The sequence below is a fragment of the Vigna umbellata genome, chromosome 1 (assembly GCF_029865625.1).
Source record: "Vigna umbellata cultivar VRB3 chromosome 1, Vumbellata_1.0, whole genome shotgun sequence".
Taxonomy (NCBI): Eukaryota; Viridiplantae; Streptophyta; class Magnoliopsida; order Fabales; family Fabaceae; genus Vigna; species Vigna umbellata.
This window is the reverse complement of record NC_142165.1, coordinates 13,293,889-13,309,705: the sequence shown is the minus strand read 5'-3', so window position 1 is coordinate 13,309,705 and position 15,817 is coordinate 13,293,889. Positions and strand designations below refer to the sequence as shown.

At 30.4% G+C, this 15,817-nt stretch overlaps 1 protein-coding gene across 1 annotated transcript; it reads right to left on the bottom strand.

The window, feature by feature from the left end:
• Window positions 1–7,379: 7,379 nt before the first annotated feature.
• On the bottom strand, window positions 7,380–9,503 carry LOC124848282 (glucan endo-1,3-beta-glucosidase 12). The gene is made up of 3 exons (XM_047325925.2): window positions 9,344–9,503; window positions 7,761–9,068; window positions 7,380–7,632 (listed from the first exon to the last, which is right to left on the bottom strand). Exons 1-3 carry the CDS (start codon window positions 9,402–9,404, stop codon window positions 7,598–7,600), a joined length of 1,404 nt encoding a protein of 467 aa, XP_047181881.1. The 5' UTR covers window positions 9,405–9,503; the 3' UTR covers window positions 7,380–7,597.
• Window positions 9,504–15,817: the final 6,314 nt, after the last annotated feature.

Here is a 15,817-nt window from a genome sequence, read left to right as displayed (position 1 = left end):
TGCATGACAATAGTTTTTCAAATTGATGAATTTGTGTGAATATTGGATTATATATGTGGGATAATATGTTAATCACACAATCTAATTATTAGGGTGTTTTGAGTTAAAGGAAGAGTTCTTAAGCAACACAACATGTGTAAATGTGTAACATAAGTTATAATGAAGTTACTCTAATCAACAATTCATGGGTTCGCTTAAAAATCCAAGTTTCATATTGAATCAATAGTTAGTATTGAATAAAATATATTTGATACAAAAAATCTTCCAAAGACGTTAGTTAAAATTTAATTTATTGAATATTCTTTGATATGATCGTTTGATGTATAAATCCATGTATGATACACATAATTATTATTATCATGTGTTTGATTGAAAATGAATGTTTATAGATTACTAATGGGTTTTCTTATCTTAAAATTTATTTAAAATATTTTATTTTTATGTGTTATTTGTCTAATAATCTTTACAACTGTATTGTGTATACAAATAAATACAAAATGACATGTATACGAACCACATTTAAAGAACTATAAAAACTATTTTATTTTTTCTTTTGTAGATATTTATATGTATATATACTTTTTTACATATTTAAATATTTTTTAAAATACTTTATGCCTTATACAAACTCTTTATTAAGTTTATAGTATACCATGTAATTTATTTTCGAGTAAGACAAGTTGTGTCCAATAGTATCCTTGTAGAGTTTTGAATAAATGTTAGGATTGCATTTTGAATTTTATCTATGTAGAAAATTTAATCGCCCTCAAATTATCTTTTCAAAATTAATTTAATTTCATTTTACATCATAATTGATCATAATAAAATTATCAATCAGCTTTTTTATTTCAGAAAAAGTTCTCCAATGGTGATGATGTTTTACCCTTTGCTTACGTATGAAGTAAGAATTTACCGAAGCATTGGTACGCTTAGCATTTCTTCACGTTTTTCAGCTTTCTTTTTAAAGTAAACAGCAATTAAGGATGTATGGTTTGTGCAGGGTTAAAACATACAACAGTTTGGAAGCACAGTAACGTGGCTCCAATTTTCAAAAATACCTTTTCTTGTCACGTGCATCAGTAAACGGGTCACATGACCCTAAAATGCAATTTAAAAGTGGTTTTAATAAGTTAAAAGTATTATTAATTATTTCATATAAGTTTTAATTTAATAAACATTCGAATTAGTTAAAATTATTATTAATTATTTCTTATAAGTTGGTGTTTCAGGATATAAGTTTCAGGTCTTTGATCTAAATGCTCATAAATCCTCTAAAGTTTGTCTTCAAATTCAAGTTATTCTTTAACTGTCCGAAGTATATCTCAAAACTAAACTTAACATGCTGGTTTAGATATTAATAACACAGTAAATATATATTATTTATTTTTTTATTTAAAACTGTTATTTATAAATTTATAAATGATTTTTTTATTAATATCGATATAATCACGATCTATGAATAACTATATTTATCTTTAAGTTTGTTAACATTAAAGTAAATTATCTTGAATCATGGTCGGTCGATTTACTTTCATGTCGATCATATAATATAATACTGTTGATATAAATGAAATAAATTATAGAAATTAATTTTCACATAACGATTACTTTGTTAGTTAAAAAAAGTTTATATTATTTAGTCTTAAATAAAATATGTAGTCTCTTTTAGCTTACTCTATCAATATGTTTATGTGACAGACGAATAATATGTTGCTTTTATTTTTATTACCCTTTTCGAACTTCGTGTTGAAAAGAAAATGAGTCACAACTTTATTCAGTACCTGTAATCTACAATTGTGAAATGAATAGAAGTCGATTAGGAGAGAAATAATATTATTATTTTGAATCTAACATATAAAAATAGTGCGTTTGTGGAAATTTTTATATTTTGTTTAATTTTCTATTTATTTTTAAATCACAACATAATAGTAAAGTTTACATTTCTTGAGAGGTATATTTAAAATGTTTAATACTAATAAGTGTGTAATTATATAAAGTTATGATATTATTTATAATCTAAATTTTAAAAAATATACTTTAAAATTATTTTTGTATATTACTCATATTTTCATTATTATTTGTAACATTAAATTTTAGTTGAGTAAAATTATCAAAATAAAACATTACATAGATGATAATTTATCGGATTCAAAAGAGGAGATCCTATATGTGGAGAATACATTCTATATATGTTGTTGTTTCACTCTACTTTTCAAATTGAGACTTCCATAGAAAACCACTCCCAAAGCTCACACCATTTAAAGTGATCATTGCAAAAGAAAAAAGTACATAGACAACCAAAGACAAAAACAAGGATAAGCTAGTAGAAAAATAATTTATCATAATAAAACAACATTGCAACATGTTTTACACCTCACACGGCATAATCATCCATCCTAAACATGCAACAGACCTAGACTCGACTATCCGGATATACAATGAATGTCGAGCTAAAACATGTTCTACCATTTATGTGGTGAAACAACTGACAACCATCAAAGCTACCACACAAGGTTAGTCATTCAACATGCCCTTTGCCAGATGAAGAAAGACCCCCAGGCTAGGACCATAGTGGGTTATGCACTTGTGTGGTGGAATACCTGACAACCATCAAAGCTACCACACAAGGTTAGTCTGTACCGTGTCTTAGGCCATATTGGAAGCACCTAGACTAAGAGCTCCTGCTACTCTCACCGCATGACTCATCACTCTCTACTTGAGCCTGGATGATCATTAGAATGTCAAGATAACCCATCAGAACTGAGCTTCATACTTATAATACTTGAAACCACCACCAAGAAGTTCCACCTTGGAACTAACCTTCGTAACTTTGAAACCATTGATATCACTTCACATTCACATTGTACACCAATACATGAGACTGCTGATTATACATTAAACAAATAGAAACAACCATCCATACAAGTCATCAAAAATCACCTAATAACATAATTTATTCATGGCATATTGATACTCATATTTAGGTAAGGAAAACAACTCTAAAACCCTCACCAACAGCTCCGAAAGGATCCAACCCCCCAAAAACGATCTAAAGAACATAAAAAACCGATAACCGGAACCTCAAACTTGAGATCCCAAAAACTATAAAAAAAACACAAAATCTGTTGAGTTGTGCCCAACGCCAAAAAGGGGCACCCGGGCGCTAGACCCCTAGAACATGGGTACTAAGGGGACACCAAGCGAATTCTTCTCACAAAAACACCCAATGGCCCCTTGGAGGGCGCCCAACACTGCACTATGTTTTAAAATTCACCTATTTTGACTTTGGTGACCCTCTATACAAGTTTAAATGATTCATAAACACTCTTAGGTGATGAGAAACATCTAAGAACATACCTCTCACTTGAATTGACCACTCCAAACCCAAATTGACCTATGAAAACCCAAATTCACTCCGATAAGCTACCCAAACTCAAATCTACCTCTTATACCACCCATGTTGCTGATTTTGCTGCGAAAAACCAAATTTATATTGACTCAATAAGGGACTCTAATCCAACTCTCGCTCCACAAAATTTCCCATTTTTAAATTCACTACCCAACACCCTCTTAATAGACTTAAATCCACTTCAATCAAGCCTCACCAACACTTTTATGCATAATAAACCAGATTTTACTGGTTTAATCACTCTCACAAGTCCAAGTGGACTTCAAAACAACCCCTAAACGTCCCATTTTTCCAACTAATGCTTACTCAAAACTCCACCTACCAAAACCCCAAATTTTCACTCCAAAATAGGTAAGATTTGAACTCATTTTATCTTCCTCCCTTAACCCTCTAAACTTTAACCATCTAATGATGATAACAACCACAAATCACTCTAAAACTAATTACAAACTACAGATTCCATAATGTACACATGTGATCACAATTGTGATCATTATTTCAAAAATTGACATACCCACTTCATCAATTTAAGCTACAAAACTATATTGTAGTTTTCACACCTTTCCCAACCATCATTATCAATACCCCCTTTATCTCAACAACACATTAAGTTCATCATATCATAACTCATAACAGCAACCAAAACTTCATAATTCTAAAACACATCATAAGGTACTCGCATTCAACATTTTCCAGAAATTTAACATAATAAATTATCATATGATCAAATACACACAATTCACAGATTTCAAACATCTTTCAATCCTATGAAAAGAAAATTAGCTTCCCTTCCCTTACAAGAAAGGGCCTCAACCCACGAAAACGTCCTATCGGTAGCTTGAAATGCAAGAAATTCCTAAACAGACTTACGAGGCACCAAAATTGAAACGGACAAAGTTCTTAGAACTCTAAATTCAACAAGAGCAAGAAAAGATAACTAAATGATACATGCATAACAATTTTGTATATGATTATTGACCGAAGCAAAGATGATAGAAAAATGAATAGAAACTTACTTGCTCTAAAACAGAAATTGATCGGTTGAATTTGTAGACCTTGACACCGTAATCGTCTAAATACTTTCTGATCGTCAAAGAGATGATTCAGGAGTTAAAACTCTTAGGTAAAAGATAGAAAATTCTAGAAAGCGTAAGTTTATAGAGAGAAATAATGAAACTTTTATAACAAAAACTATTTATAATAAAATCATTTAACATTAAAATAATCGAGTATGAACTGTTACCACTTCTAAAATAAGTAGAGTTTTACATTACTTATTATAAGATTTGAAATTTCTAAAAATAATAAGAGAATAAGGAAGGTTTTATTTATGTACGGGAAACGGGGATGTTTTTGTTTGATTGTTATTATTATGAAATTGAATTTAAAAAAGAAAGAAAAGGTTGGGCAGGTGGTGGCTCGGGAAAGGAATAGATGGAAGGAGGGGAAGTGAAGTGGAATCCCTGTTTTGTCTTTTATTAGGCTCCATTCGTGGTTGGTGCGCGGGAAAATTATCCACCCGCGCTTTTCCTTACGTTTCCTTCTTATCTATTCACACCTTCCTTGGTGGGTGTGGTCGGTTACGCTTTTATTATTCTCTCTTCCAACGCACCACCACACCAACCCCTCTTTTCCTTCTCTAACTTATTTTTACTTTATTTCTTCAACCACTATTCCTCTTAACATCCTTAACCAACAACCTTTTTTCCAATATCATTAATACCAAACTTTATTACTTTACTACATTTCTTTTTCTTTTTTCCTTCTAATGTAATTACTTCGCTATAAAATCAATTCCATGATATAATTTCTAAAATAGTTTTACAAGTTATATTTTTCTTTATCGAATTTCATGATAAATAATTCTTTTATTGAATTCCGAAATTTTATGTAGGATTTCATTCAATTTCAAAAATTTTTAAAAATTTCAAATGAATCTAAAAATATAATAAAAGAAATGAAATTACTTTTATCGGTTTTTGAAATCCAATAAAGCTTTTGGGAAATCTTTTATTAGACTTTGAAATTCGGTAAAACACAGATAGAATGTAAGATTTTTTGAATGATAGAGAACATTTTAAAATTTAAAAAATTTGGAGATGTGAGATAAAATGATTGGAGATGGAAGATGAAACGGTCTAATTTAATATGCAAAAAGATGAGATATAATATTGGGCTTTGGATCATTTGGGCTAAAAGCCCGTCCCTATACTTTTTGTCCAAATCGCAGGCCGTTGAAAGACCTAAATAAATTTGAGCTTGGAGACATGCTATCTTTTCTACACATATTTTCGATCCACTTGAAATATATATTTCTTTTATGAAATTTACGACACTATAATATTTAGATTTTTTATTTTTTAACTTTTTGTTTTGAAAAGTATATATTTCTAAAATTAAAATTACGTGAAATGTTTTTCGAATAATATTTCAGAAACAAAAAAACGTGATTAATATTTTTAAATAGTATAATTTTTTAATTCACAATTTATTTAAAAATAAAAGGTTATGTGTGATTATTTTATTTGTAAAATATAAAAATTATTTAAAAGTAATCTAACAAGTTTAATTGATATTTTACATTATTTTACTAAATTAGTTATAGTTAGTGATGAGCTGTAAACGAAAACAATGACCAACGATTGAATAATAAGAATTTTTTGAAGAGAGGTTGTAATAATAAACAAAAAAATTTACAGGGACAGCATAAAAAATATTTAATTCATTATATTATAATTAAAAATGTAAGACACTTTATTATTTTATTTCGAGTTAAATTTCATTTTTATGATATATGCATTTCACAACGACTCAATATTTTAATATTAAATTTAACATGTATAGAATATTTAGTAAAAATATTACTTAAAATAAATTGTTGCGCCAAGAAAATAAGATTATATAGTATGACTTGGGCCTCACGTAGGCCCAAACCGGCTTACTAATAGGATGACCCATTACATTACAAAATTTTGTTTTAGCCAATGATCTCATTAGAGGAATAATGGGAACTATTGTATCAAGTTTTTTGATAACAATTTGAATTAGAAATGAATTTTGCAACATTTGACTTCGTACTACTGAAAGATTTAGTGGAATACTTAAAAAATAGCCTAAAAAGTGAAATGAATACTGAGATAATTCGTTTATATAGATCGTTTCTAGTCCAGCCCAAATATCAAAATGACATTGCCATAAATATATAAAATAGTATTTCCATTTATTTATCAAAAAAGGAGTATTCTTTAAAACCAGAATTGATTTTCCTTGATATCTAACATAATGGATGAAAGTATCCTTAAAGAAGAATAAAGTATATGAACAATTCTTAGTAGATACTTCTACAAGATGTTTTATTTTTTCATAGAAAAAGATTCGCAGGTTTAGGGTAATTTTAGATTTGGGTGTTGCTCCCTTCACCGTCCCACATTATTTCAAATACAATTATATCCTTAAGTTAAAAAGATTTTTACTTATACCCTATTTTAAATAATTTGAAACCTTAATTTTACTTTCCCAACACCCATTCACGGAACTCTGTTCCCCTTTTCCCGCTGCCGTGAGAAGGAGAAATTCTTTGGAGTTTTCATTTCTTTCAAGTTGGTTTTCTTTACCATTCTCATCACAACAAACCCTAAAATAAAAAAACATAAACAGAGGTCGTTTACGTTTTTTATTTTAGAGTTTTAATTTAAGATTTATTCGAATAACCCTGTAAACTTAGTCCATTTATCGATTACCTTGGATCAAAAGATTGAACTCAAATTTCACGTATCCTTAAAATGCTGAGACGAGGCCGAAATTTCGTTCATTATTTTAATCAATGTGTTTTTATATATTAACTTAAAATATATATGGATTGGTGTTGGCATGAAAAAAATAAAATAATTGAGCTAAAATATGTTAACATGAATATTCACTAAATTTTTATATAATAAACAAGTGTTTGAAAGAGAGCATAAGATATAAGTCGTGAAAATATTAATATATTTTTCTACATTAAAAATAAAAAGATATAATTACAAATAAATAGGTGAAAGAAATCAGTGACCACAAAGTAATAATAAATACAAAACTTTATTAGTAGGTAAGACAGGTTAATCAAAACCTGTTTACATGTAATGAATGGAAGAATACAAGAAAAAACTGCCAAATGAAAAAGGCTTCACCCACTCCATCTCTCTTCATTCAGTATCCAGTGGGAAATTCGCAGCTCCCATACTCTGCAACACAAATTCACCAAACACGGTTTCAACAAAAATTCATGCATCAAAAAACATTTTCCTAAAAACCTTTTTTTCTTAAGATTCTTTAAACTGAAAAAATGACAGTTGATGACAGAAATACTTACTAGGAGGCTGTGTGACAACATAGGCGGTTCCACCAAAATCGCAGGTGCCAGCGGCACGTGCTTTCTTCTGATAGTAACTGTTGAAAGCGTAAGAAGCATGGGCCTCCAACGTGTTAGGATTATAACACGTGGCATTTGGTTGAATGGGAGTGCAATCAGCTCCACCCTCTCCACAAGCGTAGTTAAGACCGTTCTGAAGCTTCTTCTCGGAAGAACCGCCATTCGCCACGCACCAGGTCTGACCCTGATGCGACGTCGTCGATACGTCCCCACTCGCCGGAACCTGGTTCTTCCCCACGCCTGACGACGGCACGTTCTTTACACCCTCCGCCGTCAGTGGAATATCGTAAACCTTCTTCTCGTTCGGGTAAAACAATCCGTAATTTTTTTCGGACGTAGGCCCTGTTTTCTGATTCTCGTTGAAAAGCGCGAAGAGGAAAACGTCGACGGACTCACTGGGCTTCAAGGGGGTCCCGTTCTGGCCCAACACGCGCCGAACCAAGTTCCCGTTATACGCAGCCGCATTCTCTGGACCCGCTCCAATTTCATTCGAGTCTCCCGCCGAAGGCCAACCCGTCTCGGAAACTGTGATCTTAACGTCGTTGTATTGAAGCGCTGACATGGCAGCGAAAACAGCGTCGATTTGGGCGTCGAAAAGGTTGGTGTATTTTAAACCGTTACCAGAATCAACCACGCCGGCGTTCTCCTTGAAAAGCGCGTAGTCCAAGGAAATTTTATCCGCGTTTGCTGAGTACGCGAAAAAGGGGTAGGCGTTCACCATGAGAGGGGAACCGGTTTGGCGGAGGAGGTCGAGCATGGGTTTAATAACCGGTTCGACCAGTTCGGCTTTGAAGGAACCGGATGATGCGGGGAAGGAGCTTTGGAGCGCGGAGAGTGCGATGGGAGAGGAGATTTTGATGTTGGTGTTGAGGTTGTACTTGGTTAAGGAAGCTAACACGTTCTTCATTGCCTCTACGAGAAACTTGGTCGTGTTATTGGGGTCAACAAACACTTCGTTGCCCACAGCGACGGCTTCGATTTGCGTGGCGGGGTAGTATTTGGAGATGTTATCATTCACCCATGCATCGGTGAAGGACTGATCCGCCGCGGCGTTCGAGAGAAGCTCGTTTGGCATGGCAACCGTCACCTTGATTCCCGAGTTAGCAAACGCCGTTAACACGGTGGCGTCGGTGTCGTACAGCTTCACACGGCTCAACCCCTGACTCTTTAGAAGCTCCACCACCTTCGCCGGTGTAGGAAGGTCGTTCGCCAACCTTCCATAGTTTACTCCTACGGACCCCGCCGCTTCTGAGAATGGGAGTAACGGTAAAAAAATATAGCCATGCCCATAAATCAGTCAACGAACAAAAACTTAAGAAGCACTTTTTTGTTTACTTGTTTCATTTTTTAGTATCATTATTGAATCATCGTCTCTGATATATACAAAAGTTTCTGATATACTAAAATTCGAAAAAAAAAAAAGTAGCTGTAAAAATAAGTGTGCAATTAAATGTAAATTTTGTAAACGAACAGACTGAGACTGCAGAGAGATCATGAAGAAAAGCTGTGAGAGATGTTGTTACCTGATGATGAAGAAAAGAATGAGACGAGAAGGAAGAAGAAGGAAAATGCAAGAGTAGCCATGCTCTGATTCTGAGAGAAGCAGAGCTCGTAGATGATGATATAGAAAGAAAAAAGTTGCAGTTATTTTGGTTGAGAAGGGAGTGTATGGATTTTATAGTGGAGTGGTGGAGTTGTTGATGGGTTGAGGGAAAAGAGCTCTCACTTTTAAACCGTGTGGGACCCGTGTTGGAGACCCACCCACCAATTCACAATCTCGCAACCGCTCATGTTAGGTTAGAAAATTTTACCAGCACTAAGACCGAAGATTAGAAAATGTTAGTTCAGGTGTCCGTTGGATCTTGTAGTGGCCTATGTTGTCGCCACGTGTACGGGACAATGTTGTCGCCACGTGTATGGGACAACGTTGTCGACAGGAACACGTCACGAATGAAAAACGAAACGGGAGAGTGGAGGTACATGTTTTGATTGGGTTATTTAGAGACAATAATGAATTTACGGAAGCAGGGCCTAGTTTCAATCATTCTGCTCAAATTTGAACGTTTGAATCTGCCATCCAGCGATGCTTGATTTGGTGACTTGTGCTTGGTTTGTTTCTTCTGGGAAAACTGCAAAAACAGGAGTTGGAATCCATTAATTCATTACTGTGTAAATAAGAATTCATCCGTTCGTGGTCATGAATAGTAGGCATCATCATCGCAGCGTCGTACTATTCTTTTAACCACTTGGGTTTTCCATTTTCTATTTTCTTTTTTCTGGTGTTGCAACCAATGTCAGGGTTATCAGGAACAGTGCATGTTTTTTGTTTTGTTCTTTTTTTTTAATTACGGTCGCTAGTTTACCACACCAAAAAATCTGAAGCTCCATGATAATTTCTTTTGTAATTAGGTAGCCAAACGTCGACTACTAAATTTAGGTTTTCTTTCAAATACCGTTTCTCTGTTCACAACTATCCCCACATATCTAAATGTTTTAAGATAGCGCCTGAAAGAAACTGAGGTAAATGAGAATGGATAGATACAATTTGTATTCAAGTTTCTTTTCTCTTGGGCGAGAGTCTTAGATACGAAGTTTCACGTCAACTTTAGAATAAAATTAATTTATAATAAAATACAAATCTTTTCTTAAATAAGATTAAATTAAATTTAAGGTTTATTTTTTAATATAGTAAAAAATTAAAAAAATATATATTTTTTTACCGTACTTTTGCAATGACCAATCATTAATCAAAATCAAATAGTCTAATTCAAACACTAATTATATCTAACCAAATTAGGTCAATTACAAACTATTTTAGATTATATCATATAAGTTGATCATTTGTCGATTATATTTGGTCTTATATCTTTTGACCAACTCACATTTAATTGACTATTCTTAACCAACTATATTTGATCGACTATCCTAATTGAGCGGCATGACAAACTGGATACAGAATGTCAGAATAGTAAAATGATAATCACAAATCAACATGTTAATATTAACCAATGATTAAACTGATATTATACTAACAAAAAAATAAAAACCCATAACTAATATAAATAAAATTTCAAAATATGTTTTCTAGATATACGTATTAAACATACAACACATGCATCACTACATAAATATTGTACCAATTGATCATTTATTGATTTTAACATGTTCCACGCGTGTTAAAAATTCTTACCCAACAAAACTTAAACTTGTAAAAAAATGGAACAGGTAACCTTGATTCTATGCCCTCACCCACACCCAAAAATATTATAATTAAATTTATTGTTTGTTCACTGACGTTGTTGTGTGTGTGAAGAAAAATAAAGTGAATTATGAAAGAAAGGGTACCATAGTTGTAGTAAAAGACTTGAAAAGGAGAATGGAAAATTCGGTGGGAATTGTCAAAGGTGGACTTGTGTGTCAATGTGTGGTGGCTAGACCTGTGTTTTCTTTCTCATTTCATGCATCAAACTATGAAATCTTACAACAATTACTTCCAAAATCAAATTATGTTTCTTTCACTCAAATCTAAATTATTAATTCCATTATTTTGACCTTTAGGTCTTTTAGAAACTTCACTTCACCTTACTTTAAGCATAGTTATTTCCATGTGCAAAGCAATGAAAATAATGTTCCCATAATTACTATTTGAATTATTTAAAGTTAATATACATTTATTATTTAATATAAATAAAATAATTACATTTTTATGATTTCAGTTAATAGTTTAAGTTTAATGTTATAATTTTTTATATTAAAAATGACTCAAATTTAGTTAGACGCTTATAGTTTATTTTCTAGTATTAATTTGAAATTATAATTTTGAATGTTGTCAATTTTTTATTTTTAATATATCATAAACAGTTAGTATATCACTTAAGACAAAAAACTTAAAATATATTTATATGCTTAGAATAGATAATTACAACATATTAAAAAATTATTAAATTTAATATTAACAAATATTTTAATGCCTTAAAATTATTTAAATAATTTTTATACAAAAGACTCGCCAAAGTTATTTTCTCCTATCGATTAGGACATCTATTTCAGAATTAATTAAGTTTAATTTGGGGCTATAAAAAATAAAATTGAGATTAAATTTCAAGCTAATCCTCTTTTAAATAGATAGTGACCCATAAATTAACTCTAAGTATGACTTTTCTGCTGCCAAAAATAACGACTTTTGGGTAAGCGTGTAATTGCAATCAGTTCAATTTGGGCCATGTAATTATTTTACATATTTTAGTGTTAAAAAATATCTTAGATCACTAAATTATGGGAATGATCGTATGAAAATAGATTATTATTTTCAAAAGGTTAAATAAATATGTTTTTATTTCTTAAAACATTTAAATAAAATTAACTTTTATTTTGAATTTTGGCATAGTTTATTTCATATTTAAAGATAAACAGATATAATTTTTTAAACTAATTTAGTTAAACTTTTTTAATATGTTAAAAGATACTTTAAATTAACGGATGAATTTTAAATTGTTTATATTATTTGATATTTGAAATGTTATTTAATATGTAAAAAATGTAACACCACCAACTTTAAATAATTTTATTTATTTATTTTTAAAATTAAAGCTAAAATATATAAAATTATAGATAAAAATAAATTTCAATATTATTATGTTAAATGTAATTACTACAAACATATTTTCCTTTATTCAAAATTATTAAAATAATAGAGATGGATGTAATCGTTATCCATATCCTAAGATAGTGATACATATACAGCTCGAAATTCAAGTTGCTCCTTTCTTTATAATTTAATAAATAATTGGTCTGTTTTAAATAGAGTGTTTACATAAGGATCTTCATCTAACATTATTTTAGTCCAAAATAACGGAAACTGCCAAAAAGAACAATGCTAGGATATAATTATACGCAAACATATTTTATATCTGTGCAATTTTTTATTATCTTAATTTCTTTTCTTATATTACGGTATGTACAAATGACAAAAAGGGAAAAAAAATGACGTACCATTATCAACAAAATAAAATAAATGAATGATGCTTGATATTTTTATACACAATAATCATTGGCCTCTGATTAAGTCGGTGAAATGCAGCATTCTTCTTCTGTTCTACACAAAAAGCCAAGTGACTTTGGCGTTATAAATGCAACCAAATGTGTATGGGACCATTTAATAGTTACAAATACTTACGGATGAAGGAATAAATTAACACTTTCATCACAATAAAATATATATTTGACCTAACACAAGTGTTAATTTTAAGTCTTAAACATAAATTATCATTCTTACAAAACCTACAAGAGTCCGTAATAATTACAACAAGTATTTTTCAACAATAATCAAACTCCTAAATAAAGATCTTATGTACACACTCGATCTAATAGATATGTTGAATAATAGGATATAACAAAGTCTTATAGTTCATTAACCTAACATGATTATAAGATATTAGGAGATATATTTATTGTTGTAAATATTCATATATTAACAATATATATGATCAAATATCAATAGTTTGATTACATATTCTTTAATATCATATATTTATATAATATTTGGTAAATTAAGAAAGACGTCACATTATCGCTATTAATTTTCTAATTATCATGTAGTTATATTTGTCAATATTACTTGATATTCTCTTAGTATTATTAGTTTTATTGTACAAGTTACCATGCCCATAAATACACAAATGATATAACCAAGAAATACACACTCATTCTCTCTTACTTAAAAGATTAAAACTTTTTTTACTTACTTAAGTGTTATAGCTATTTTCTAGGTGGATATCTCCTTAAGTTTTAGTTCTTAAAAACACTCATAAAAAATTTTCAATTCACTCAAGTTTTGTCACTTGTTCCACTGTAGTAAGAATAGTTGTAATATTATTTGTTGGATCAAACATAAATCACTTAAATTAGAAATTATATTTGATAACCAAAATGGTATAAATCATTAAGTTATAAATTATATTTAATAACCAAAATCTTATTCTTTTTTACTTGAAAACGTAAAATTTAAAGGGTCACCGTTTAATTGTGACTCAATTAATCTATTATATGTCACACTATAATTGATATTACCCACAATAATATTTATTTTAATAATTATCCTATCTAGAATTAAACTTTTCAATTGTGACTCAATTTATCTAATTTAGGTCACGAGACGTATGCAATCCAAAACACATTAGAGATAAAATTATACTGAACTATGATAATTTTTATATATGAATTTGAAAAAATATTTAAGAAGAAATATTGTGTTAATAACTCAATAATTCTTTAATAAAAGAGAGGTGGTTGGAGTTGGAGGGTGTTTTTTTTTTTGCTTTCTTTCGGTTCAACACTCAACATGGGTTTTTGGTGCACAAAATGGAGAATTGAAGAACTCAAAGTAGTCGGCAGAGTCGTGTTCATGTTAGCCAAATTAAGTAAAAGGGACATATTGTTAAGAAAACTGTACTTGAGTGTTTTCTCAAGCAAGAGCCACACAAATATTTATTATATGAAACATACATTTATATTTGGCACACATACGTGTATTCAATTAATTTAATTAATATTTTGTACATCGAATGGAACTTTTTTTTCTTAATAAGTCAAAACTGTTTGTCAACTTGCATCCCCCAATTTTGACACTAAACTTTAAAAGTCTTACACAATAATAAGGTTAGACGCTTCTACACTTAAAATCTGGATTGGTCCTATCTTAGGTCGGTATAAGTTCCACTTATATATACTGTTCAATTTCTTAATAATAACTGCCACTATACATTTCATTTCATATCATTGAATATATGCTACACGAAAACTAGTGAAAATAAAATCACAAAAGTTTCATAAATTTATTTTCTTAAAAGTCTCGATATTTTTTTTATAACATCTAATATTGTCAAGGTTTGTGAATAGTTTTTGTTTACGTTTAAAGTGCTTCACGCGTTTCCTTTCTATCAAAGTGCGCTAATGGCTCAATTCTCCTTCTCTGATCGGCTCAGCAAGGGGTGACCTGCAAGAAAACACTCTGACGCTCAAGTCAGTATGGTGTTCTCAAAGGTTTTTATATATCTCAGAAAATCAAACTTTACCTGGTCACTAGTTATGTATTTACTGGCTGATTATCCACAAATGCAATACACTTATACCCATTAATGTCACTGAATACCTGCCGATTGGTTCCTTCCTATTGAAGGTGCTGACCACTTCCCATCGGTCTTCTACACCATATAGTACAGTTTTCTTTTGTCGTTTTCAGCAAAATTAAAATAGAAGAGTAGGTTAAGGCATTATTCATGCTTTCATCGGTAAAGTGTTATTAATTAAAATCCTGAGATTTTAGAATAATGATCATACACTTACAATAATATGTTAGAAAGTATTCCATAATAATGAAAAATGTATAAGAGCGTCAGTACAAAAGGTAACCTTTACGTTGGTGACCGTTTAACCGAACACGTTCCTCGAGTTACTAATTTTCAAAAGGGTGTTGCTCCCTCCACCACCCCAAGTGCTTCTGTACCTCCTCACTATTTTATTTTATTCCAAAAATACTCTATACCTTCCCATTATTTTCTTTTATTCTAAAAATACCCTACACCTACCCACTAACCTCAAGAATCTTTCTCTTTCTATTAATCGAGCATTGATATGACTTAGATTTAAACTTGTGATATATTGCAAAATATAAATTTGAGAGGAAACTTCAATATTAGTGCTTCTACCACTTCCATTTTATAAACTTAAAAGTTAGATGCAAATACAAAATAATAAACATAATAATATTAATAGTAAATAATATATTATTATTATTATTATATACTAACTTTATAATGACGAAAGAATTAAATAAATTTCAAATCTTTAACAAATAACTTTTCTTTTATATTTTAAGTATTTAATAATATTTTTATATTATTTATCTAATAAATTAAATACTTTATTCAAGTTATCTGAGTCAAACATGTCAGTAAGTTAAAACATAATACAATGTTAAAAATTAAAATTATAGATAT

What these genes read in the sequence shown, in the direction of transcription:
- LOC124848282 (XM_047325925.2), bottom strand. Translation starts at nt 9,404, where the DNA reads ATGGCTACTCTTGCATTTTCCTTCTTCTTCCTTCTCGTCTCATTCTTT. An exon ending in ATTCTTTTCTTCATCATCAG is followed by an intron (nt 9,069 to 9,343) that starts GTAACAACATCT and finishes TCCCATTCTCAG; the next exon opens with AAGCGGCGGGGTCCGTAGGA. An exon ending in TGTTGTCACACAGCCTCCTA is followed by an intron (nt 7,633 to 7,760) that starts GTAAGTATTTCT and finishes TTTGTGTTGCAG; the next exon opens with AGTATGGGAGCTGCGAATTT.